General features: G+C 39.2%; 1 protein-coding gene across 2 annotated transcripts in view; it reads left to right on the plus strand.

Annotated features, from left to right (window-relative positions):
- The window catches only part of NR3C2 (nuclear receptor subfamily 3 group C member 2), a 348657-nt gene that overhangs the window by 151348 nt on the left and 170183 nt on the right, over nucleotides 1-27126 (plus strand). The window contains exon 3 of one of the 2 annotated variants that reach the window (XM_019828874.3): nucleotides 18166-18317. In XM_019828874.3, coding sequence (XP_019684433.1) covers nucleotides 18166-18317 — 152 coding nt within the window. The remainder of the gene's footprint in view (nucleotides 1-18165; nucleotides 18318-27126) is intronic. The other variant, XM_003984956.6, reaches the window with a different exon arrangement.

Here is a 27126-nt window from a genome sequence, read left to right on the forward strand (position 1 = left end):
TAAATATATCTAAATTAATCAGAACCTGCACTTACTAATTTGTATGCAGAATTCAAGTAGTTACTAGGGAATCATCAGGAAAGTAGCACCTCACGCCTATGTGTCCCTGCCCTGTGCACACACTCCCCACCTCCCAGTCCAGGAAATGTTCTTAGGTCAGACGTATTAAGGCTGCCATAACATGTTCACAGTGAGGATTCTAAAGCTGTGAGGTGAAAATCTTCATTAGGTTCACTATATTCTGAAATATTTTAGAATGATTTTAATACTAGCTTTAAGGAAGAGATCAGAGTTTTGAGTTATACTCAAGTAGTATCACCACATTTCATAACACAGATTATCCTATTTTTATTACAATCACATTTTCTATTAATCATACTTAATGTGCTTATTTAAATAAGCCTATGGTGAAATAGGTTTCCCCATTTCAGGAATTGAATTAAAAATCTGTTCTGTGTTTGGTATCTGTTGACTCTTAGGAACTCCACATTTTCTTCCTGTTAGTTGTGTGACTTGCATTTGGCGATATCAGTTATTTCCATTATATTTAGTTTTTATATGGATTATAAAAATTAGGCTTTATCTACTTTATTAAAAAATACGTTGCCTCACAAACTCCCTTTTTACTTCAATTTTGAAAATAAAGGGAAGCAAAAATTTTTGGCCTAATTTTAGACCTCAACAAATTATTTTCTTACCCTGCAAGTGTCCAGCATAAAATTGCTTCTTCTGTCCTAACCAGTCCTTTCCCTACCTTTAATTGCTTACACTTACCATTTTCTAATGACCTTTCTATTTATCATGGCTCTAATTATTTCAACGAATAAATAGCACTCTCTGCTCAGAAGGTAAACAGTGAACTTGGATACATCCTTCAGAATTATTTTGCCTTTATGACAAATTTATTTCTACCGTTATTTCCCTGTTTCCTTCTTGGAAATGCCTGCCATTTTTAGGCAACTTTTCTGACTAAGCTTGTATGTATCCACCTTTCTAGGAGTCTGATAAATTGCCGTTTGTCTCCTTGAACACCATCTGTTCTCAACAGAAGTTCCCTTAAAACACTTGCCATATTCGGAAAGTTGATGCTGCTTCTAGCTACCTCAGGTTTTTTTTTGAAAGGTTTATTTTTCTCCCTTTCCTTTCTCACCTGCATTAACTTTACTTTTTTCCCATGAACTGGCTTTCTATTACCTATTGAATGTGCTGGCCTGTTTTTTTCTGCAGGTGAAGTGGTCGGGGCTGAGCACACCCAAGGTCTAGGGTGGGGCTTCAGTGTCCCTGGGCAAGCTGGGGAGGCTCCCTGGGAGAGAAGAGCTTCCAAATTCATCTGTCTCCAACATTGGTCTCTATGTCTGCCCCCCAACTTGACCCAGCCCAGGCTGTCTTTTGCCTTGGAGCTTAATCGTGTGCTTCTGCCCAGATGGTCATAATTCTGTTACCTGGTTTCCAAGGGCTTGCTGACTTGGAACCTTTCCTTTATAACTTTGGGCATCTCTGCCTTTACTGGCTCAAGCTGGTTGCCCAACATTTTCCCAGTGTGCTTTCTCTGCCTCTCATTCTTCTCTTTTGGCTTCCTGACCGCTTCATGTCTCAGCCCTGTGTTCCTTCTCAGGTGTACACGTGGGCTCTTGTAAGTTGTCTCCTTTCTCTGTCTCTCAGTGTGTTGGGATCGCAGCACCTCTGGGTGCTTTTCTTTTCCGGGTCTTTAAAAATGATCAATTTATATAAGTCTTACTAAATTAAGGGATGAGGGTAAAGGCCAAAATGCCATCTGATTCCTGAACATTATTTTACTGTATTAAAAAAATTATATTGCTGACCATATTCTTCAAAGCATGGTGAAATTTGCCTAGATAGAAATACATGTATGTACACACACATGCTTTATGTTCCCTATGTGTGGAAATATTTCATATTAATCTCTCTCTGCCACAGAGCGCATATAGCATATGCATATTTGCATTGTTTCAAACACTAGAAAGAGAATATTGGTATAGATTTCAAAATTTATATTGCAGGCAGGTGTTGATAGTACAGTTTCAATACAGGGCCTAGCAGGGTCCTTGAAATCAAGTCAGGACATCTAGCAGTTTTAGTTCTGTGACACTGAAATTAAACATAGGAGGTTAGTGCATCTTATTTTAGGCATTTCCGTATATGAGATAGAAAAAGGCCGGTCGCCCTCCTATCTTTGGTGGTAGGTTATCAGGTTGGTATCAGTTGACTGTCCTTCTGTTTCTCATCTGGCAGCAGTATAATGCAGGAAGTCATTTTTGAAGCAGAGTAGATCTAAGTGACTTCTACACCACTTCTTGCCTTGTTCCATTACAACAGAAGGAATGCCCTTTCTCAACTTCTTCACCATCTTTCATCACTATTTATAGATACACTGAAATCCTTTTTCCCCCCACAAACTCCATTGGAACTACTTCTGACCACTAAACAATGTCCCATTTGCTTTGATATCTATGCACTTTGCCTTGTTTTAAAAACCTTTTTCATCTTTTCTCAGATCTTTTCCAAAAGGAAAAGCCTAACTTTTAAACCCTTTGAGAGAAACCTCCATAATTTCTTTTAAGAACATCAGGGCGATTTTGATGTTTAAGTTAACAATTGTCTTTAATAAGTACAGATTTTTTTTGCAACCTTGGAAGATAATTAAATCTAGCATTAAAGCCAGTAGTAAAGAGGAGTACCTTTTCATTTGAGGGACTACCGTATTTCACTGAAAGCAAGGAAGACTGGCATGTTTATGTAAATAAATGCCATGGGTATTTACACACAACACACCCAGGACTCAGCGGTATGAGTATGGATCCAAATCCTGTTTATGACTCAGTACTCTTGGGAGTGTCTCCTTGAATCTCTGTGATTCACATCTCAGTTATAAGAAATAGAAGTCACAGTGAGTTAACTGAATCTAGAGCTGTCATTTTAGTTTTTCTTGATTTGAGGAAGGGGCTGTTTTAAGCAGACTTGATGTATTTTTTTAAGAGGAAAGTAATAGAAAATTGTTTCAGAGGTTATTTTACATAGTAATATTTCCTCACTTTCCAGTAGGGATTTATCTGCACCGCTGGGCCCACCACCTCCATTCTGACACTAGAATATGGTGTCCAACCGTCAGGGACTTTAGTGTATTTTGTTTGCGGGTATGTATCAGAAAGCATCTGGCATGTGCTAGGTACTCAGCAATGGTATTGGGTAAATGCTAAGAGGGACAAACACTTGTTCATAGCACACAACTATAGGCTCGGAGAGCTACTTGGAGGTGATTCTCCTTAGTCCTTAGTACCAGAATAGCACCAGAGGTAAGATGAGGAAGGACGTTCAAGTGAGTAGCTGGAAGAACACTGAGCCCTGATTAGTTCTCCCTTCTTCCACTCTCAACTACTGGCAAGTATCTAAATGGCCCTTTTAATTTAAATTTAAATATTTAACGAATTTTAATGTCTGCTCTAATAAGGACCAAGTATACCCACACCTCTGATTATAGTGGTAGCCATTTTCTCAAGTCAAAATATGTGGGAGAGTGGAGTTGGGGCAACAGAAGGTGGGGACAGGGATGAGAAGAGAAAGGTAGAGAAAGGAGGAAGAGTATGGGGGGGATTTTTTTTCTTGATTTGTCCTTAAGTGCAGGATAGGGTATAAGATATCTGGAAAAGATGGTAGCTAATGAAGTAAATTAATACAGCATTTGTATGTACCCTTGTGTTGACTGCGTGGAACAGTGCTAATTCAGTGGCTGTGTGTTATCACTCATGTACCCATAGAATCTTAGCTAACCAATGAACAACCTTCCTGCACCCTTAGGTTTCAAATATTTGTAGACAGAGGAAATAGCCCCAAACTTCAAACCCTAAGAAAAACAAAGACCTAAAGAAAGTACTCAGGATTCTGCCATTGTTCTGTTCATGCCGAGTCAGGAAATGAGTGTACACTTTGGTTTATTAAAGTTATTTTTTTTTAACATCGCATTTTCACTTAAAAGTAAAAGTAATAAAATTGATGAGAAAAAAATGAAGAAAAGCATATTGCAAGAAATTTGTAAGTCTTAGCCAAAACTGATGGAGAATGTGGTAATAGAAGGGAATTTAGCAGTGTGGGGTGGGAATAAACAATACCTAACTTCACCTCAGTACTTCCATGTGTTACCTTGAAGGCCCAAGTCCACCATACTTAGCTGTTGCCCACGTGATAGTAAATGATCATTTTATTGAGTTGGAACTGCTGTCCAATGGCAGACCCTGGTTTTATCATTAAAGCCAGAGGCCAGAAAGGTGTTACATGGAACTATAACAAATTTCCAATTTTTCAGGTCAAAAACCGTTGGAAAAAAACTATTTCATATGGCTTAATCTTACAAATTATGCTTGAGTGGGAGAATTTTAAAAGAGAGTTCTATGGGGACCTTAAAGGTGAACACAGGCAACTATTGATAGAATAGAACAGCATTGATACATCAACCCCGAAGGGCATAGGAATAAGGTAGAAGAGGTGTCTCTGAATTACCCTGCAGACTCCGCCATCTAATCCTGCTGACCTAGTGCCTATAGTTGCTCCCACTTAAAGCCTCTGCTATTTTCTTCCCAGGAAATTCTTAATGAAAAATACTTTGAAGAGCAGCAAATCATGACACTGCAGAAGATTTTTGCTTGTGTGTGTATGTGTTTCCTCTTCAATGTGTGTGTTAGTGCACACCTTATTTTCAGAGCTTACAAGTGAGGCTGGTCTGTCCCCTGAGTAGCATTTTGCAGTGTTGACCAAATCATTCTCTTTGGTGATGACTGCCACCAGGATCCAGGTACCAGTCATGCTGCCCTTCAGCACAGTAAGGACAGGGTTGCTTTGTGTGTGTGTGTGTGTGTGTGTGTGTGTGTGTGGTTATAGTGTCGGCTTCCATAAAGAAAACCCTGGAGGACTAGAAAAAATTTATTCATGTTTTGGAAAGGGACATATTTTTTTACCTGTTACAAGCTAATGTGTGATTAGGAAAGATTTTTTTTTTTTTCCTGATTCCTTACACCTTTACTGAAAGACCATCTCAGAGTATTAAGCTGACCTGAAAGCATTAATGTTATTTAAAAATAATAGAGGGATGCCTGGGTGGCTCAGTTGGTTTAAGCGTCTGAGTTTGGCTCAGGTCATGAACTCACAGTCTGTGAGTTCGAGCCCCGCATTGGGCTGTGTGCTGACAGCTTAGAGCCTGGAGCCTCTTTCAGATTCTGTGTCTCCCTCTCTCTCTGCCATCCCTTACTTGCACTCTGTCTCTCTTGCTCTCAAAAATAAATAAAACATAAAAAAAAATATTTAAAAATAATAGAATTAACCCTAAGAAAATATGCTTATTACTTGGGCATTTTTTTCTCAACCTCTAGTTTTCAAGTGACATCTCATTGATTATTGAAAAACTGAAATGTCAAAGAATGAATTTAGCTAATCCCATTAATTAGAACCACTCTTCAGGAATTTTAACGTCACATGAAGATGCTAATTTTAATATTTTTAAGGGTGGTATCTCTGCTCAAAGTCAGATATTGAGTAGGTTTAAAGTAAATATGGCAAGATGTCATGTCAGTGAAAGTACTATGACATTGTCATTAATTTGTAGATTTTGGAATGAGCTTCTCTGAACCTATGACATGTATACTGATGAAATAATGAAGGATAGCCCTTTATCCTACATGAAAAAAACTTAGTATAAGACAGGAGGAGGATGTGAGTTCATACAAAAAGGCCCTATAATATTGTGTACGAATCTTGCATAGTAACAGTGATAGTGGAATTGAGTTGGTGAATCAGAGGGCAATACCAGCGGCAAGGAAAATGATTATTTCTAGACTGTAAGAAAAACCACTCTGGGAAAAAGCTGTTCGGAGCTTTGATAAATTATATTTCTAGAAAGAAGCTGTATTCTGCACAGAAAGTCCGTGGTGAAGCATGTTTTACATCAACTTTTTGAAAATGTGGTAAACAGAACACACTTTGATCAGTAATTTCTAAATAACTCGGGTTCAAGGTCCATACCTAGGTTCAGTACCCATTAGTGCTCAGTGTCTCATGCCATCTGTATCAGCATCTAAGTCTGCATCTTAACATAAGGGTAGTTAACATTCAGGGGGAAAAGGTAAGTCATGTGTACTATATATAGTATGTTTCAAAAGCAAAATTACTGTAATTAAAAACACTCAAGCAAGCATTTTGTAGTAATCTTCTTAAAACCCACTTTATATGCTCAAACAAGCATTTAGAAGTAATCTCCTTAAAACACACTTTATAAAGTACTGACCCGCAGATGATGTGATAAGTTCTGGAAAGATTCCTTTCCAGAGAATTCTGGATAACTAACTTATGATGTATATAAATACACTCACATATGCCAGGGATCACAGAGGCAAAATAAAATGTGGAGGCATCTTTTTTAGCACATATATTTGGTTATTGTCTTAGCAACCACTGATTGACATAGAAATACATGCTCAATAAATGTTTCTGGAGATAATTTGACATTAAATCTTTTTAGAGACTCTGCATATACTCAAGGATAGTATACTACCAGGTATAGTTTTATGACAAGGGCTACTTCTCTGAATACGGAAACTCCTTAATAGAAAGATGTGGAATGCTTTTCACTTCAATATGGCTTATATGTGCATCTTATTTTTATAAGTTTATTTATTTTGAGAGAGAGCATGAAGCAAGAAAGGGGGATGGAGGGAGGGAGAGAGAGAATCCCAAACAGGCTCCGTGCTGACAGCACCGAGCTGTCTGATTTTTTTATTGACCCTCCACTCAGAAGCTAGGCCACCTCCAACCTCCAGCCTCCACTCAGTTCTCCATTTGGAGGAGTCCTCCCCATTTCAGAGTTATTAAGAAACACTCCCTGCCCATCCCCATCCTTCCTACCACATACACCCAAGGTTGTCAGCTTTAGATCCTTGGGGTCGAGCCCCAAGGAGGGTGTACTAAGGGGTCTGTAGGTTTGTGATTAAAATAATAAATGCTAGGCGTGTTTGATGCACTTTTAACTTTGGAAAAAAAAAAAAAAAGATCGTGATGCAGGGCACGATCTCATGAACCGTGAGATCATGACCTGAGCTGAAACCAGGAGTCAAAAGCTTAACCAACTGAGCCACCCAGGTGCCCCTACATGCATCTTATATATGCATAAAAATGACCATCACTAAGGTCAGTGGTGTTAACCATGACAGCATCCGAGTGGTCAACCTTAAGTCTTGCTCTCTTGGTGGCATTTGACATGGTTGACCTCCCATTGAATCTGCCCTCCCTTTGATTCTAAGACTGCATTATCTTGTCTTCCTACTTCTTTGTGTACCCCCTGCCCTCCTGCCTCAGGTTTATTAGTGAGTTCATCTTTTCCTGCCTAACCAAAAACGTTCATTTTCTATAGATTTCCATTTGAGACTTTCTTTTCTCCTCATTTCAACTTCTCCCTGGGTGAATTCATTCATTGTTCCGTAAATAAAATCTAGAGTCCTTGCTCTCCCAAGAATAACCTATCTTTTAAGTTGTGTTGCACCCTTGAATGTGTTTTTTGTGCTTATACCATCTAGCAGTGGTCCTTACTTTTCTTCCAGTTTATTGCATCTTCTTGTTTTCATTGTCTGTATTGTACACATTAAAAACTGTAAACTGGTCACTTTTATTACGACCTTTAACGTAGATTTTTATACCCACCTCCATTTTCCATGCCACATTTTCAGTTGTCTACCAGATGTTTCAACTCCTTGTCCTACAATCATCTCTAACTACTTAATCTAGTATTAGAGACCCTCCATGGTTTGGGTTATTTTTCACACTTGTCTCTAGAATGCATTCCTGGTGTTTGGACCCTGGAGCATTTTGCCATTGTCTGGACTTTTTTTTCTTTTCTTCTTCTTCTTCTTCTTCTTTTTTTGGTGCAGCTCACTTTTGAATTTTGATTTATTTTTTTTTTATTAAAAACATTTTTTTTTTCAACGTTTATTTATTTTTGGGACAGAGAGAGACAGAGCATGAATGGGGGAGGGGCAGAGAGAGAGGGAGACACAGAATCGGAAACAGGCTCCAGGCTCCAAGCCATCAGCCCAGAGCCCGACGCGGGGCTCGAACTCACGGACCGCGAGATCGTGACCTGGCTGAAGTCGGACGCTTAACTGACTGCGCCACCCAGGCGCCCCGATTTATTTTTAAACCATGGATGATTCTTACCGTGTAATGACTTTAATATTTACCAATCTCCAGGTCTTATCTACCCTGCTCAATTTTAAACTTTGAGAGTAGAAGCCATTTGTTATCTTTGTATTCTCAAAAGGACTGTCACATAACTTGTATTTAGTAAAAGTCATTTGATTAAAATGATTCATTAATAATACAAAGGCCTATAATTATATTTGACTGTTTTCTTTGTTTTGTTAGAAAATACGTTTTAATCTTGATTAAAATATTTTTGCTTATTTTCCAAAAAATAGATGTTGCATATTTTGATCAAATGCTAATTTGTCTAGCTAGTTAAGGAGAAAAAGTTACTCAAATGCCCTCCTAACATAGATCCTTATTTTTAAAATGAAATTTGGGTCACCTGGCTAGCTCAGTCAGAAGAGCATGAGACTCTTGATCTCAGGGTTGTGAGTTTGAGTCCCACATTGGGTGTAGAAATTACTTAAAATATATATATATTTTTAATGGAATTCTACATATCGTAATGTGGGCTTCAGTTTGTTTTGATCCAAAATATTTTTTTTTCTTTGAGATCTGTGTCAAGATACTTTTTTGCTGTGCTAAAGCTATGCTTTCTTGATTATGATTTTAAGTCTTTTACTGGCAAATTTCTTTCACTTAAATGAAATTTAGAGTGTAGAAAATGCATACTTCTTTAAACAGAGCCACTCTAATATTATTAATGGTATAAACTATTATGAAAACAAATAAAAAAGTAAAGTGGAAAATACTAATCAGCCATGGCTGTGTTTTAAATTTTAATTTCCTAATCCAGGTATATCCTTGAATTTTCTGTATATAATTTTATTCATAATTTTTCATACAACTGAAGTTGTAAGATGGTATACCAATTTTTAATTTTTATCTATGGTGCATTATGAATTGCGGCTTAAGAGGATAAACTCTATTTAGTGATGAATTATCCCCCCAAAACACTAATGATTTATTTATCAACAAAGATGAGACCATAAAGGAAAATATACCACAAGTCTCACTCCCAAATATTCCTCCTAAATAATAGGAAAACTAGGATGAGATAGCACAGGTTAAATATTGTGATTCAAAATATATGCTTATTGGAGCACCTGGGTGGCTCAGTAGGTTGAACATCCCACTCTTGATTTTGGCTCAGGTCATGATCCCAGAGTCATGGGATTAAGCTCGATATTGGGCTCCATTCCAAGTGTGGAGCCTTCTTAAGATTGATTCTCTCTCTCTCTCTCTCTCTCTCTCTCTCTCTCTCTCTCTCTCTCTCTCTCCTCTTCCTCCTCCTCCTCCTCCTCCTCCTCCTCCTCCTCCTCCTCCTTCTCCTTCTCCTTCTCCTTCTCCTTCTCCTTCTCCTTCTCCTTCTCCTCCTCCTCTGCCCTTCTCCCCCTCTTGCCCTCTCACGCTTTCTCAACAACAAAATATGTTGTTGAGAACAATACAAAATATGTATTATATTTTTTTTATCAAAACAAAAGGAAATAGTCTACAAAAAGGGTTTTTCTTTTTGTTTTTTGCTTATTTTATGTGTTGGTGAAAATAGGATTTTAGTAAACAAGTTGGTAAGGGTTAATTTATACTCTTAAAATTTTTTTTGAGTGTTTTCCAGATTCTTATGTTTCTTAGATTTAGTGTTCTTTATATAAAAGAATATATATTTGAATCTCAGTGATTGTTTATCCTAATGATCTAATGTGGCTGTTTCCAAGTTGCATAATACAGACATGAGAAATACTTAAATCCATATTCACACAAAACACTACTAACTGCAGTAAGTAACACAACATAGCTATTGTAATACCACTATTTTATAGTATATTTGAAAAAAAAATTTAGTGTTTATTTTTGAGAGAGAGAGAGAGAGACAGAGAGAGAAACACAGTGTGAGCTGGGGAGGGCCAGAGAGGGAGGGAGATAGAGAATCAAAAGCAGGCTCCAGGCTCTGAGCTGTCCAGCACAGAGCCCAATGCCAGGCTTGAACTCACAAATCACGAGATCATGACCTGAGCCAAAGTTGAATGCTTAACCGACTGAGCCACCCAGGCACCCCTATAGTATAATTTTTAAAAACCTTTCTTTTGCTGCTTACCAATGTTATGCCTGCTTATAGAAATTAAAAGCAATACAGAAAAATATAATATAGAAAAGTGGAATTACCTGGCAGTCACTGTTACGAATTATAGATCCAACAGTAATACTGATTAATAATCACCAGAATTTAAATAACACTGAAGGTATGTCCGTGTTCTTAGTGTGCTTACATATATGGAGTAATATAAGCTAGGAGCTTTGTTATTACTACTTTAAGGATGAGGAAACTGGCCCAGAAAGGTTAAGGAAAGCTGGTGTGGATCACTCCCTGTCTTTCCTATGAGTAGACTATCTTTTAATTTAATCGTTACTATATTATATACAAAAGTAGACTATAACGTACCAATACTGTCCTACTGTGAGATCCAAAACAGACCCTACCTTGCCAACCTGCTCTTTATCCCAATCTTATATATTTACAGCACTGCTGTCCAATTATGCTACAAATCCTGTCACTGCTATCTATGTAAAAACAAAAGTCACTTCTCACAGTCTTTACTAATTAAAGCTTAATCTGTAGAAGCCATTGTCCTCTCCTAGCTGGATAATTACAGGAGTCTCCTTTGCTGTTCTCCCTGATCCCAACACCACCCCATCCTCTGGTCCATTCTCTATACAACAGTCACAATAAGATGTTTAAGTGTCAATCAGATCATGTTACCCTCTTGCTGAAAACATTGCAGTATTCACGTTATGTTGATGGCACTTAGAATAGTATCCTGACTCTTTACTATAGCCTTCCAGGCCTGTGTGGTCCATTTCCACCCTCTTTTTGGGCATCACATCCTATCAACCATCTTCCCTTCTTTCTTGTTGCCTGAATCTGAGCCACAATGCCCTCCTTTCTGTCTCTGGAAGGTGTCACGTTTATTCCTGTCTCAGGGACTTTGCACTTGTCTCTTTGTTTGGCATCTTCACAAAGCTAGCTACTTTGTCATTTCAGTCTCCCCAAAGATGTCTTCTCAGGCTACCTTTCTAAAGAACCCTATGCTCCACCACCCCATCCAATCTCAGTCTGTTACTTTCTTTCTAGCACTTATCACTTTCTAAAATTATTTGCTTACTTCTGTGTTACTACCTCTCTTATTACAGTAGAAACTCCACAAGAATAGGAACTTTCTCTTACTCATCACAGTGGTGCCTATAGTAGGCCTTCAGTGAATCGCCTCATTAATGAATAATTTAAACGCACCAGCATGTTCAGATACAAGGATGCTTACTGAAGTATTGTTTGCATATTCCTCAAAATTCTCACCCTGCTCTAGATAGCTGACTGAATACTGGAATTGATTACACATGGAAAAAATGTTTTTAGTAGCTGCAGGTGATGGTAGAAGCATACAGCTGATTAAGTGGCAGTACAAAAGATAGGTTTGTCAATTCATACTGAGTGAGTTTAAGAAATGAGACAGTATTTTCATACGAAGAGTTTCCTATCACTGAATGGTGGATCAGTCACCACTGTATTGTTATATAATTGTTATAAAGACAGTGAAGGGTAGTTGTACATGTGGTAATTCCTGGAACAATGTGGTCCATTACAGTTTCTCAGTGAGCTGGTTTCCTAGTCTTGTTTTGATCAGTAAAAATCATTTTTTCTCCTATGGCTTCTTCCTAAACATCGAATCATTTCAGGGAAAAAGATAGCTCAGTTGTTTTTGATGATTGGCTTATTTATCCCCTCCCAAATGTCACCAAAATTAATGTGCACCTTGAACCTTTGGTTAATCTCTTCAGGCTCTTCACTGGGTCATTAGAATTACTGTATTTGGCACAAAAAAAATAGCTGCATCTCACTTGTGTTTCCCTAAAAGAGACACTGTCTTTACAAATGGAAATATAATTTTCACAGATTTCTGCTTTTATAATATTTTAACATTTGTATGAAATCCTATGAACTGCCTTTGTTGATTATAAACTTCTTTATGTGAACATTGTTTCTTTGATTACCAAGACCAAAAATGATCATTTTGGGTAGTTTTTTACGTCAATATTAAAATGTTCTTTAGGGGGTAAAGTACCATTTTAATGTGTACATTTATAAAGAAATTTTAACCAAAATCAGCATAGATACAATCGTGAAGATGTAACAGAGTTTTAAATGCTGTATGAATAGCTGTTCTAGAAAGAATAAGTTTTTACATACATATGCTTTTATCCTTGATCTAGATCAGAAAGTGGTTATTTGTGATGTATAATACATTGTCTTTAATTTGAGCTTGAAATTCGATTTGTATAAAACTTGATCAGGACAGGCCATCCCATTTATCTTTTGTATCCATCTTTAACTTAAAAGGATTTCTTAAAAATAATCTTCGAGATTTTCTATGTAACCTTTTCGTGATGAGAATTATCATCTAAAGAGAGGTGGTTTTGCTGTGGTTTCTCGCTCAGAAATGACTGAGCTAGAACTGGAGCTGAGGCCCCCGGCTCGAGCCTCTGTCCCCGCCTTTGCCCCTGCATATTTGGCCCTACAGTGTGGGCCTCACATTCTGTGTAGGTGCTTAGTAAATAGATTATACTGTAAAGTTGAATTTTGATCTACAGAATCACTGAGTAAACTTTGTATTTTCATAACACTCCGTGTCTAAGAAATGAGTTCAAGGTCTGCCCCCTGTCCTTCTCTCCCTGTCTCTCTCCTTCCCCTCCTCCTTCCCTACCCACCCCCCTTCTAAAATGTACCGATATATTGCTTAAAACTAGATATGTAACTTCCCAACACGTGCTGTAGTTCAGTTTTAAAGATAACCACACGATAAGGTGTCAGTAGAGACTGGCATTTCCCTGACCCATCCACGCTCTGTGGCTTGTCTTCTGTGTTAATAATGCATATGTTTGTGAGACAGCTGGCTGAGCTTTTGAGAGAAGTCTGTGTTCCTGGATGTTTTTTTTCCCCCTGTGCAAAGCTAAATGAACCGCATGGGAATTGAACCTATAACCTTGGCCTCATTAATTTACCTTCTGTACAATCGCCTTTTGGAAATTTATGTTCTACTGTAATGAGATTAAGAGTGCGATTTCATTCATTCAATAAATAGTAGCAACCATCCACTAATGGCAGCAGGGTGCACAGAGATGCACAGGACAAGATTTTTGCCCTCCAGGGATTAGGATAAGTGCACAGGTCACTAATGTGAGGCCCAAAGTGGTGTCTGCTGAAAGGGGGAGGGGAGGGTAGCGCAGTGCTGGGATGAATCGGGGGAGGGAGAGCGGTGCTTGCTGCTGGGAGAACACCAGGGCTCCTAAAGGATGGATGTGCTACGGGGAGTGTGCACAGGGGTGAGGAAGCAGTGTTGTGTCAGTGCCAGTGTCTGTACCGACAGGGATGTCAGCGTCATGTGGCCCGCACGAGGCTGGGCATGTGAGAGGACCTGCAGGGGACGGTTGAGAGGGGGGAAGACTGAGCTGTCCTACCGAGGTCATCATTCATGGTAGTGTTGGTGGGACGATGGAAGTAATGCAGTCAAGCTCTTAAATAGGAAAAGTCATTTGTCAGCCAGTGTGGAAGGAATTGGGAAGAGAGGCTGGTGACAGGGAGGATGCCTGAGAAAGTGAGTGACAGGGACCTGAATCCCTGTTCACAGTGGCCGGTGAGGCCGAACGGCAGACCTGGTAACTGTTAGATTTGCCAGTTAGGAAGGAGTCCAGGGTTTGAACCTGGGAGGTTCACAGATGGCAGTACCCTTCCAGAAGTGCATGGAACACAAAGGCAGAGATGTTCTATAAAGGAAGTGAAAACAGGCCGTTGGACATGGGGGGAGTGGTTGGAGCCGGATGGGAAGATTTGGGAAGTCATTCACCAAGAGAGCTGTTTGAGCCGGGAGAGTGAATGAGATCATTAAGGGACAAAGTACAGAAATAAGGAAAAAGATGGCCAAGGGTCGAGCTCCGAAGAAAAGCTACATTGATGATCTAGAAAATGAGAAGGAGCCTGAAAAATAGAGGAGGCGTGTTAGGGAGAACAGGCTCAGTACAGTGTTACAGAAACCCAGGAGGCAGAGGGCTGCTGAGAGGCGTGTACAGGCAGATTTGCTCTAATGTCATTGAAAGATGGCAGTGAACAAGAGGGGAAAAGGGTTCGTGTTTGCTTTAGTTTTATAATGAAAAAGAAATGTTTTAATTTGAATTTCACAGTGCATCCTTTTTATGCTAGACTTTCTCTTCAACTTTTCTTAATTTGGTTCCACTACATACATCTCACTCTCAAGATAGTTAAAAACAAATCTCATTCCTTCATATAAGGACTGTGGGAGGACTTCAGAATTGACGATGGGATGGGTTTTATGGTGTCTGTTGCAACAATGCCAGTTACTCAAAATCAGTCATTTATTCAAGTGCTGACTGGGGGGTCCTGGTCTGCCCCAGGTACTAAATGGTCCAGGAACTGGGCACACGATCGTAAATAGCAGAAGAAAATCCTGGCTCCTATTGAGTTTACTTTCTTGTGTGTCTGAGGAAGACAATAAACAGAGTGCAGAGGTAAAGAGGACAACATATTAGGTGGTAATGTGTTGTTCCGAGAGGAAAAATAAAGCAGAAAGGGGATAGAGGGTCCTAAGGAAGGAGGCATTTTCAGCAGTGTAGTCAGAGAGGCCAGACTGAGAAGGTGACATTTGGATGAAGCCTTGAAGGAGGTGGGCGGGACTCTGTAGATATCTAGGTGAGAGGGGAGAGCAAGTGCAGAGGTTCTGACGTGGGAGCACACCTGGTGGTTTTGGGGGCCACTGAGGAGGCCAGTGTTGCTGAGTGGTATAGGCAAGCAGGAGAGGTTGGAGAAGTCTGGGAGGCCAGATTTGGCCCTGCAGTAACATGGATAACTGACTTTTCTTTTGAGTGTGAGGGAAAGCCCCTGGATGGTTTTGAGCAAAGGAGTGAATAAAGATGATTCTGGCTGCAGAGGAAGGAAGGGGCGGCAAGGAAAAACAGGAAGATCACCTAGGAGGCTTTTGCAAATCCCTGGGAAGAGGTGTTGACAGCTGAAGCTAGTGGTACGAGAGGAGGTGTGTGAAGTGAGTAGAATCTGGATGTATTCTGAAGGCAGAGTAAATAGAATTTAGCAGATTGGATGTGTGGAGGGAGAGAGTAAAGAGTCAGAGACGAGTCCAAGTTGCTGTTTTAGTTTGCCAGGGCCATGGTAACAAAGTACCACAAACCGGGTGGCTTAAACAACAAAGATGTATTGTCTCACGGTCCTGAAGACCCGAAGTCCAAGGTTAACGTGCGAGCAGGATTGCTTCCTTCTGAAGGCTGTCAGGGAGAATCTGTTTCTTACCAGTCTCCAGCTTCTGGTGGTTTTCTGGCAATCTTTGATGTTAACTGGCTCGTGAAAGTGTCACTACCTTTACCTTCACATGGCATTCTCTGTGTGTGTCTGTGTCCTGATTTCCGCTTTTTAAGAAGGATGTGGGTCATGTTGGAATAGGGGCCCACCCTACTCCAGAATGCTCTCATCTTAACTAAGGTATCTGCTATGACTCTATTCCCAAAAGAGATCACACTTGGAGGTTCTAGGGACTAGGACTTCAACATGGGAATTTTGGAGAAGACACAGCTCAGCCCATAACAGTTGCCATTAACCAAGATGACAAAGTCTGTCTGTAGGAGGAGCAGGTTTGGGGCAGGGAGAAGATCAGCGAAGTTATGGACATGTTAAGTTTGAGGTGTACCTCACACACTCAAGTGGGCATGTCAGGCAGGTGGATAAATGAGTCAGAAATTTCAGGAGGTGTCTGAGCTGGAGATAAATATTTGGAAGCCCTGGGCATATCCATGACGTTAAAGCTGAGAAACTAGACAAGATCACAGAGAGGATGGGTTTGACAAGAGGAGGAGGGCTATAAAAAGTGAAGTTAAGAGATTATTAAGTTTGGAGACCAAGACCAAGGCTCCCATAAATGTGAAACACAAGTCCTACCTACGCTTGTAGTTGTGAAAAAGCAGCCACAGTTAACGACGATTGTAAGTTGCATTCTAATTGTTTATGAACTTGCGATATTTCCCTGTGAGGCATAAGAGAGGTAAGAGGGTCGGACAGAGCATGGGTTGAGTTTCTCTGACATGCTGAAGAAGTTACTGGTGCTGAAATGGAATGTTTTGAATGCCATAAAGAAGTCAAAGGACACTAATAAAAATAATAAAGAGCACTTTTCTCGGAAGGAGAAACAACTTTGGAGAACATTGTTGCAGTCCTTGATTTAAGAAGTCATTTTCTAAAAAGTCAGTTATGCTGCAGTGTTCCAGCAGCTGAATACTTTGTTCCTTCTGTTTTTCGTGAGAGCACAGTGAAAACGTCTTAAAAAAAAAAAAAAATTACCAGGACAGAATTAATCACGTTTTAGCTAATTTGGAAAACAGAGAAAGCATCACCGTGACATAACCATTCTAGTCTTCTAATGTGTTTTCTTTGAGTCTTTTCCACACGTTCCTGCTGTTTTACATGGAGACTGATGTCGTCGTGACAGCAAGGCGATGGTGGTGACATACAACAGTTCTATTCAGAGTCTTCTGAACACGTCCATCTGGCATTTCCCTGAGCCGTTGCACCTCTGCTTCCCCTGCACCTTTTCTTTGTCCAGCTCTCATCCTGTTGTGCTTCCAGATTCAGTTCAGTGGTCACCTTTGGGGAAGTGCTTCCCTACTGGCAGAGTCTCACCCTTCCCAGTATGTGCCGCCATACTACCCCGCACCATAGCACTTACCGTAATTGTTCAGGTCCCCACTCACTGGAGGACAGAGACTGGGTTTGGGTATTTATTTCCTCAGTACCTTGCACAGGGCCTGTGGGTACATATTCAACAAATACATGTGGACTACAAATGAATAATGTCACCTTCTTTGCCTGTTCAGAATACGTCTGTCACTGAACTACGATGCCTTATTAGAATGTAAAATATTCTTGTTTAAATTAGCACAGTAATATAGAATGTATCACAGTATATATGAGAAGATTCCCCTTTAAAAGTATTCATAGAGGGGCACCTGGGTGGCTCAGTCAGTTAAATGTCCGTCCGACTTCAACTCAGGTGATGATCTCACGGTTCTTGAGTTTGAGCCCGCGTAGGGCCGACAGCTCAGAGCCTGGAGCCTGCTTTGGATTCTGTGTCTCTCTGTCCCTCCCCTCTTCGCACTCTGTCTCTCTTTCAAAAATAAATAAGCAATAAAAATTTTTTTAAGTATTCATACAGATTTTTGTTTAAAGGGCTAAATTTTTCCCTAAAAACTGATGCCCTTCATTTTCTTACCAGAAAGATACCTGAGATATTCACCACATACGGCTTTTGTTTTTTGAGTATTGACTGTGTCCTTTTAGTAAGCAAAATGATTTGAACATACCTATATAAGGTAACACGGAAAAATGCAGAAGCTTGGAGGGGTAGAATTGCTGGCAGTCAAGGCAAGAATTTTTACATTTTGATTAGTGGATTGTTTTGGAAATGGGAGAGTTTTTTATCTGGCATAATTGAGATATATAATGTGAGTCTGGGTGAAGAGAGTAAAGAAGTATTGTAATAGCTCTTTGATGCCAAAATACTTCGATAATGACTCAGCTCAAGATTCTCCTCCTCCCTGCCCACCTAGAATGCAAATAATTTTTTTGGTCGACTTTCTCAAAAATAGCGGGGCCGGGGGGAGTATTTATGTGATTATTGTTTCTTGGCATTGAGAAAAGGCTTTGCTGCATAGAATTCTGGATAGCATTACTCCACTGATAGGGTTTTACCTTCATTTTCTAGGTCACATCTGTGACCAGTAAATACTGAATTCATTTATGAAACTGCGAGTATTGACAAAGTTTGAGCTAAGCTGTACAGCATATCAAATTTGCTATTGTAGCGTATTTATTTAAATCTTGATTTCTTTCCCCAGCTCTACTTTACGAAGTGTTTCTACTGGATCTTCAAGACCTTCCAAAATATGTTTGGTGTGTGGGGATGAGGCTTCAGGATGTCATTATGGGGTAGTAACCTGTGGCAGCTGCAAAGTATTCTTCAAAAGAGCAGTGGAAGGTAAATGTTCATGTGGGTGTTCCTTTTACACGTTTTCTTTCCTGCTGCATAGTTTGCGTGCATAGTTAACTCTAAATCACTACTGGGAAATAGATACAAAATACTTCTGAGGCAGTCTGTCAGTGATAAATAGTAGTAATGTCTTATCTAAAAACCACCTGGAGATTTTCCACTGAGTGCTGTTGAATGGGCAGAGTTTGAAATTGGGAATTGAGATCTGTCAGAAAGAACTTTTTTGTTTTTATTGGTCTTTGTTTTTCAGTGAGACTTAGAAAAATAATTCTCCGTAAACTTAATTTGCATGATGTGCAAGAGCATTTTTACTAGGCACACATAGATCGTGTCACGTCTTTTCTGTGTTTCTGTATAAATATATGTGTTTGTGGCAAATTGAAATTTTAATATCAGGATCGTGTCTGTGAGTTAAGTTGTGTTCCATACAGAATAATTGCATTGAACAGCTGCTTCAGATTCCAGGTCCCTGCTTCAGTCCTACCGTTGTTCTAACTGAAGGTTTCCAAACCAGTACACTAAATTAAACATTTGACTGAGATTCTCTAGGTATATTTAGGCTAGCTTTGCTTCTGTCCAAGTAATTGTACTTCCTGAGGAGAGGTAGTCTTTTAGATTGTGTTCTCCTTCCTCCGTCCTCACTTGTAAGCCATTAATTACCATCAGACTTAGATGGTTTTAGTAATATTGACTATATGATTGGCTGAAGTGTAGAAGTTTTGCTCTTAGTAGCAGCATTATTGCATCATTGATGCTTATTTTACGGAGGAGCTCAACACTAAGACTCCTGTAGGTTTATTTCTCGGGCAGTTTTCTGGGGGATGAACTACTGCTTCAGAGACTTAAAGCACTTGAATGTTTCATCTTTGTTTTGCTGGTGACCACAGGAAGCTGGCGTCCTCAGTTCTGGATGGAAAAGCTGACCAACTCATTATTTCTGTGCTTCTAGGATTGGTTTCGTGTTATTTAATTAATACTACATGATTTTACATTATTTACACTATTAATTATTTAATAGTCCCGAAACTCAGCATTGAATTGGTAATAGGAGTTCTGTATTTCTTTCTCAGAATATGGGCTCTTGGTTACAGGTGACAGAAAATCAACACAAACAGGCTTAAGCAGCAGTGGAAATTCATTGGCTCACATAACCGTAAAGCCCTGGCGTAGGCTTGGCTTCAAACAAGCCATGGTTGTAAACCAGGTGGTTAGAACTCCATTGCATTCTCTCCAGTGCTTGACTTTGCTCTGGCTCTGTTCTCATCCAGGTTCTCTCATGGTGATGAGATAGCCACCAGGACCTCATTAAAAAGAAGTTCTCTGTTCCCAGCAGTTCTTAGAAAAGCTCCCAGTTAAATCTCCTCTAAGACTGCACTTGGCTCCCATGTTCCCCTCCAAACCAATTATAGTGACCTGGGAATGCAGTGATCTGACAGGCTAGTTCTGGCTAGAGTCAGCCAACTTAAACTACCTACACTAACAGTGGGGAAGAGCATTTCCTGTAGGAAACCATGGATTCTGTTACCAGGAGATTGATTTCTGGAAAATAAATTTGTGCAGTACTGAGATCAATTTATTTTTTAAGACTTTCCTCACCCACCACTCCCCTCTTTCTATCCTTAACTATATGATTGGCTCAGTAGAAGATAAGATAATAAGGTAAAATTACCTTTGGTACCTTCCTAATGCCACTTTGTACCTTCCAATATAAGGACTCCCCTCTTAGGCTCACTAATTAGTGAACAAAGTAAGGCAATACATAACAATAAAGCAGTGTAGAGAGGGCATTTGGAATGGTACCCTCTGTGGTACCCTGCCTGTGTCTCAGCCTTCGTATCAGAACCCAAGTTGTGGCTGTTTTCGGAACCTGGACTTCTCTGCTTCTGAAGCAAATGGCTTTCCCAAAGGTTTTGCTTAGTTGGAAGTAGCTGAGGAAACAATTGTTTTTGTAACTGAGGTATAAATAAATATGGAAAAACCTTGATGTCTAGACATCCTTTTCTTCCATTGGAAATTTGATCGATAATAGATAATGAAACTTGATGAGCACCTTTTAAGACTTTTATTAATATAGTTTAGTCCCGGGGCACCTGGGTGGCTCAGTCGGTTAAGCATCCGACTTCTGCTCAGGTCATGATCTCATGGTTCCTGAGTTCAAGCCCTGCATTGGGCTCTGTGCTGACAGCTCAGAGCCTGGAGCCTGCTTTGGATTCTGTTTCCCTCTCTCTCTCTCTCTCTGCTCTTCCCCTGCTGACACTCTGTCTCTCTCTCTCTCAAAAATAAAATAAACATTAAAAATTAAAAAAAAATATAACGTAGTCCCTATTTTGGGGGGAATTCTGATTTGATTTGACTTTATTTTTTTAATATGAAATTTATTGTCAAATTGGTTTCCATACAACACCCAGTGCTCATCCCAACAGGTGCCCTCTTCAATACCCATCACCCACCCTCCCCTCCCTCCCACCTGCCAATCCAGGAAGTAGCGACAGCTAACAAATTGATCAAAAACTACTTAAGCAATATAACGGAACAAGAATTTAGAATAATAGTCATAAAATTAATTGCTAGGTTGAAAAAAACATAGAGGACAGCAGAGAATCTATTGCTACAGAGATCAAGGGACTAAGAAATAGTCACGAGGAGCTAAAAGATGCTATAAATGAGGTGCAAAATAAAATGGAGGCGGCCGTAGCACAGATTGAAGAGGCAAAAGAGAGAATAGGTGAATTAGAAGATAAAATTATGGAAAAAGAGGAAGCTGAGAAAAAGATAAAAATTCAGGAGTATGAGGGGAGAATTAGAGAACTAAGTGGGAATTTTGATTTTAGAGCTCACCTGAGTGAAACCAGACCATAAATTTTGAAAATAAACTTGATCAGAGTGAGGACTTACTTGTTTTTATTTTGTATTTGTATTTATTTACTGTTTTATCATGTGTGTATGAGAGAGAATATGTGAGAAATTGGACTCTGTATCAGAACTTTTTTGATTTAATAAAAATAAATTATTTTTATAATACTTTATAGTTGGAAGCACTAGTTTCATAAAATTATGGTATATGGATGTATTATTCTTCCCCTTTTATAGATGAAGACAATTGGGATCAGACCCTGTTTATCAATCTATTCAGAATCATTAGACCAAACTTGGACCTGGATTAAAGTCTCAGGACTCCACACCTAGACCCAACCCAACATCTCACAACTCTGAATCTCTCAGTCTACTTCTTTCATTTTCTGTAATTTTCTTTTTTTTTTTTTAATTTTTTTTTCAACGTTTATTTATTTTTGGGACAGAGAGAGACAGAGCATGAACGGGGGAGGGGCAGAGAGAGAGGGAGACACAGAATCAGAAACAGGCTCCAGGCTCTGAGCCATCAGCTCAGAGCCTGACGCGGGGCTCGAACTCCCGGACCTGTAATTTTCAAGCTCATGGAAACTCTACCCTATATGTCATTCGTTCATGCCTACTTGGTGATAATGGTGTGATGTAAGCATTGAGAAGACATAATTTGGTCTATATTATAGTGTATATAAAAATATATAATACATATATATAACATAAATATATATAATACGTGTGTGTGTGTGTATATATATATATGTGTGTGTGTGTGGATAGATAGATAGATAGATAGATAGATATTGGGCTTTCCCTGATAACCTTAAGCTCTTCCTTAGATTATAAAAGCAGAGAATTCAAGAAGCAGTAGATAGAGGGAGCTGGGATAAGGGGAGTCAGGTAAGCTGAAAAGAGCTAACCACACCAAGCGCAGAACTGGAAGCATCCACTAGAGTGGAGGCAGGAAGAAAGATGGAACAGTCTGAGCTCTGAGTTTACTGGTTTAGGGCTTTATGCCCTAGAGCACTCCACTCTAAAGCTTGGTATAATAGTGTAGTAGTAACGGTGTAAGGAGACTGCAAATCATTTGTTAAAAGTATAAATTATGGGGACACCCGTGTGGCTCAGTTGGTTAAGCACCTGACTCTTGATCTCGGCTCAGGTCATCTCATGGTTCATGAGATTGAGCCCCACATCAGGCTCTGCGCTGACAGTGCAGAGCCTGCTTGTGATTCTCTTTCTCTCTTTCTCTCTCTCTCTCTCCCTCTCTCCCTCTCCCCCTCTCCCTCCCTCCCTCCCTCCCTCCCTCCCTCCCTCCCTCCCTCCCATCCACACACTTTCTCAAAATAGGTAAATAAACTTAAAAAAAAACATTAAAAAATGTGTAAATTATGTTCTTTGTGTTCTGTTTAATGGGAAATATATATGTGCTTATTTTTTTTATCTTAAACATTTAATATAAAAAAACTTAGAAGTCTCATCCAGAACAGCTTATTTTCCAATAATGTCAGTTAAGAGCCATATTATTGTACGTTACAAATGGAAGTTTATAATTTTGTTTTTAAATTTGAATTGCTTATTTGCCTTGAAGGTTTGTCAAGACCTTTCTATCTTAAAAGGAAAAAGAATAAACATTTATATATTTATATTTTTTAAGTAGGGTTCTCCCTTGGTGGAAACTGGACTGGTTTTAGGGTCAGAGGATTTAGTTTTAATTTCTGGCTCTGTCACTCACTAGGTATGAGAGTAAGACATTATTTAATTTTTTTAATTAAAAAAATTTTATAACGTGTCATTATTTAATTTGCCTATATAATTTCTTTATATCTAAATAGGGAAAGTAGTATTGCCCTACCTAATGCTAAGAAAAATAAAATGGAAACAAAATGTTTTCGCAGATTTTATAAATCATCAAGTGGCATCAAAATACTAGATTTATTCTGTAGAATCAAATGCTACAGTTCTCTGGTTAATGTCTTTAGAGAGAGATCGTGTAAGTGGTACAATAATGTGGCACTTTTAGGTTTTTTTTTTTTTCTTCATTAGGTTTTTATTTTTCCTGTAATACATTATTTTCTTCATAGAGCTCCCTTGGAGGTTGTAAGATTGTTCTAGCCTAGGAGTTTTCAAAGTTCTCAGAGGGCATGTGGGAGAAGTAGGCAGAGGGTCTGCCAGAATTTTCTGGAGAGGCTGTTGCACATGTTCCAACTCAGCCTAGACTGTTGATATTTACCCCATAATTGACCCTCTGTCACCCATGCAGGGAGTCTTGCCTTTGGAAGTTGCATAGTGAGAGAAAATATTAAGAGCCACCAACCTACTGCACCTTCAGCTCCTCTGTGAGATGTCTTTAGGGTGAGACAGTCGTATCTCCAGAACGGAGCAAGACTATAGGTATAGAGTAGCCACCAAATAAATGTTTGAATGTACACATGAATGTTTACACGTGGCATGAGAGCAGTTGAGGTTAAGTGACTTCCCGGCAAATCAGGAAATTAGCAATGAAACCAGCGCAAGAGTTGGTGCAGGCTTTTGACCTTCTAATCTGCAACTTGTAATTCTAGTCTGAGTTTTTACTCTCTTTCCAACTGTAAATTGCCATTAGTTTCATCTCATGTGTATTTTATTTTGTGATCCCTCAGTGAACAGAGGCGACTACATTCACTACACTATTTTATAACCTAATTTCCTTTTTGGATACCCAGTGTACAAGCAGTGTCTGGAAGACACAGCTACCACAAATCACTGAAGAGGTACAAGGCTATGAAAGGACAGAGTTCATTATTACGTAAAGTCAACTGGATTTATATTTTTGCAAGCAGACCTGTTAGGCTAAAGAGTGCATATCTTGGTAAGGTCAGCCAAATCATGTGATGTCAGTTTCCATACTTAGACATTTCCTTTTAAGTAAGAGACTTACAAATCTATTTCCTGAAACAAAATAACTTTAAGAGGTACAATTGCAGATTAATCAAAAGATTCCTCAGATAGGCAGAATTTTAAGGTAACCAAGCCTCTGAACACGTATTTCAGTCTTAACATATGTAGTTCACAGCATGTAGATTTGAAAATCTTTAAATTTATAGTTTATTCTTTGAAAAAAAATTTTTTTAATGTTTATTTTTGAGAGAGCATGAGTGGTGGAGGGGCAGAGAGAGAGAGAGAGAGAGAGAGAGAGAGAGGGAGGGAGGGAGAGACAGAGTCCGAAGCAAGCTCCAGGATCTGTCAGCATAGAGCCCGATGTGGGTCTCGAACTCACAGACTGCGAGATCGTGACCTCAGCCAAAGTTGGACGCTCAACCAACTGAGCCACCCAGGTGCCCCTATACTTTATTCTTTGAGGTAACTGTTGTTAAGGAAATGTGATGGTTGGTTAATAGTTAATTTCCTTTGCTTTATAAAATTAATGATTAAACTGAACAGGTCCAGAGGAACTTGTCTCACTGTGTCATATAACCACATTAGCCCTATCACTGCAATGTGAGCAAGTGGGAGGTGCAGGGGGGTGGGGATGGGCACAATACAGTTGCACCCCAAAATAGAGAACTTGAATTTAGTGGACACACACTATTCAGGGTGGCATTATATAATAATTGAAATATAGGTATTCCCTTATAACTTGAAATATAAAATTAAGGAAATGATAATGCAAGGAAATAACATATATTTATTAGATGTCTTCAGTTCATGCTACGATACAGCCCTCAGTGTCTCCATGAGCCATGTACAGGGAGCTAAAGAACATCAAAGTCCATTGTCACTTACAGAACTGCTGAGTCAGAGATAGGAAACCAAGGACTGTTCTGGCTTACAGTTTTCTCATAAAACTCTTTAAAGATGATTTCTTTCCTTTACCAGATGTTAGAAAATGGATAACCTGGTTCTTTCTACTCACTTATTTTAAGAGCTTAAATAAATATCTATTCAGTGGATTATATCTACGGTTTTTATGAACCCTCCCTTCCTCCTTGTATAATCATAAGGGTTTAGTGTTAATTGCATGTTTGCCCAGATTTTTTGTAGCCCTTGAGTTAGTTGCTATGGGAACATGCAAAGCCATGACATTTAGGCTAACCTAGAAGGTCAGGGAAGGCTTCTTAAAGAATTGACCCCCAAACTGAATCTTGAAAGATTAAAATTGGCCATGGTGAGGAGGAATAAGGATAGTCTGTCTGCACAGGGCACCAGAAGCAATTTTGTGTTAACCACTTTGAAAATTGAGATGTGAGTAGAAGGTGAAGCTAAGTGTGCAGATTGGGTCCAGGTCTTGGGCTGTTAGTCAGGGCCTGAACTTATCCTTGGGCAAAACAGAACCTCTGGATGTTTTCAGCAGAATGGCAGGCTCAGTTTTGCATTTAATATCTGGATTTAGGGTGGTATGCTTATTTAAAGAGTTCTGGTGGCTGTTTTAAATCACTTTGGTAAGAGATGTCCAGGTAAAGAACTAGACCATCAGTGTTAGGCATTGAGAGGGGAGGGGTAGTTAACGAGACTATCTGGGAAGGAACATTAGCAGTTCTATATTGGAGGTAAAGAAGCAAAGATCTAAGATGATTCCCTAGGCTCAGCTGCTATTAGTAACACTGAAGAGGGAGTTTATTTATTTGATATCTACTAAATGCCAGACACCATTCGAGGCATACCTAGACATCTTGAATGAAGGGACATCTGAAATGAACAAAGATCCCTGCCCTGGTGGAGCATACATTCCAGTGAGAGGTGGTGGGGAGATTAGACACAATAAATGAGTTATTTATGTAGCACATGAAAAAAAACAGTGGGGGGGAAGGGGCATTGCCAAGATAAAGGAGATTGGAATGAGGTTCGATTTAGGACATTGAGTTTGAAATGTCTATAGGACATTCAGGTGTGCCTAACAGAAAGTTGGAGATGAGATGCAGAAGGTTGGGGAACAAGGTAGGATTGAAAATAAAGATTTTGGAGTCATCATCCATGAAAATAGATGCATTTGCCCAAGAAATGGGTGTTTAGACAAAGAATGTGCCATGGTTAGAACCTTACAGAATATGAATGTAGGACATCGTGTGTGTGTGTGTGTGTGTGTGTGTGTGTGTGTGTGTGTGTGTGTGTTATACATGTATGAGTAATTTTTTCTCTCTCTAAGTTGCACACAGAAAGCCCCAGTTAACTTGGTCTCTGTTTATTCCAAGTTTAGCTAGACATCAGACATTTTTGCATATGTGGAATTTTCAATCCCAGTTTTTGTTTTTTATTCATCATTAAGCCTTGATTATTATTGAATCTCAGTCCAGAGCTCACAACTAAACATGATGTAAAGGGGATTTGATTTGTTAACCAGTGCAGAGATGATGCCAAACGTGTAGCAGGTCCTCAAGCAACATTTGCTGATTGACTACTTTATAAATATTTATTTGTTTTTTTGTTTATGTTTTTTATTTATTTTTGAGACAGAGAGAGACAGAGCATGAGGAGGGGAGGGGCAGAGAGGGAGACAGAATCTGAAGCGGGCTCCAGGCTCCGAGCTGTCAGCACAGAGCCTGATGTGGGGCTTGAACTCACAAACTGTGAGATCTTGACCTGAGCTGAAGTTGGACAGCCAATCGACTGAGCCACCCAGGCGCTCCTGATAACTATTTAAATCATATAATAATATAATATAAGTATGTATATATGTGTTATATATATATATATATATATATATATATATATATATATATATATATATGATTCACCCTTATTTCTGTCACTGTTTCTCTGAAGGAGAAGGAATTTATTAGAAACTGATTTCAAGTAAAGACATGGACATGTGGACCAAAAGTTAATTCACATTATCCAAGGAGAGCTTCTTGTAACTTAAAATTTAAGTTAAGGTGCACTTTACATAGCAAATTTGTAAAGTGTAAATTAGAAGCCCAGTAATTTTTAAATGTTGATGTGTTTGTTTGCCACCCATCTTGTTTGAGAAAAACATCCAAAGGAACAG

Source organism: Felis catus, chromosome B1, assembly GCF_018350175.1.
Source record: "Felis catus isolate Fca126 chromosome B1, F.catus_Fca126_mat1.0, whole genome shotgun sequence".
In the NCBI taxonomy this organism is placed as follows: domain Eukaryota; kingdom Metazoa; phylum Chordata; class Mammalia; order Carnivora; family Felidae; genus Felis; species Felis catus.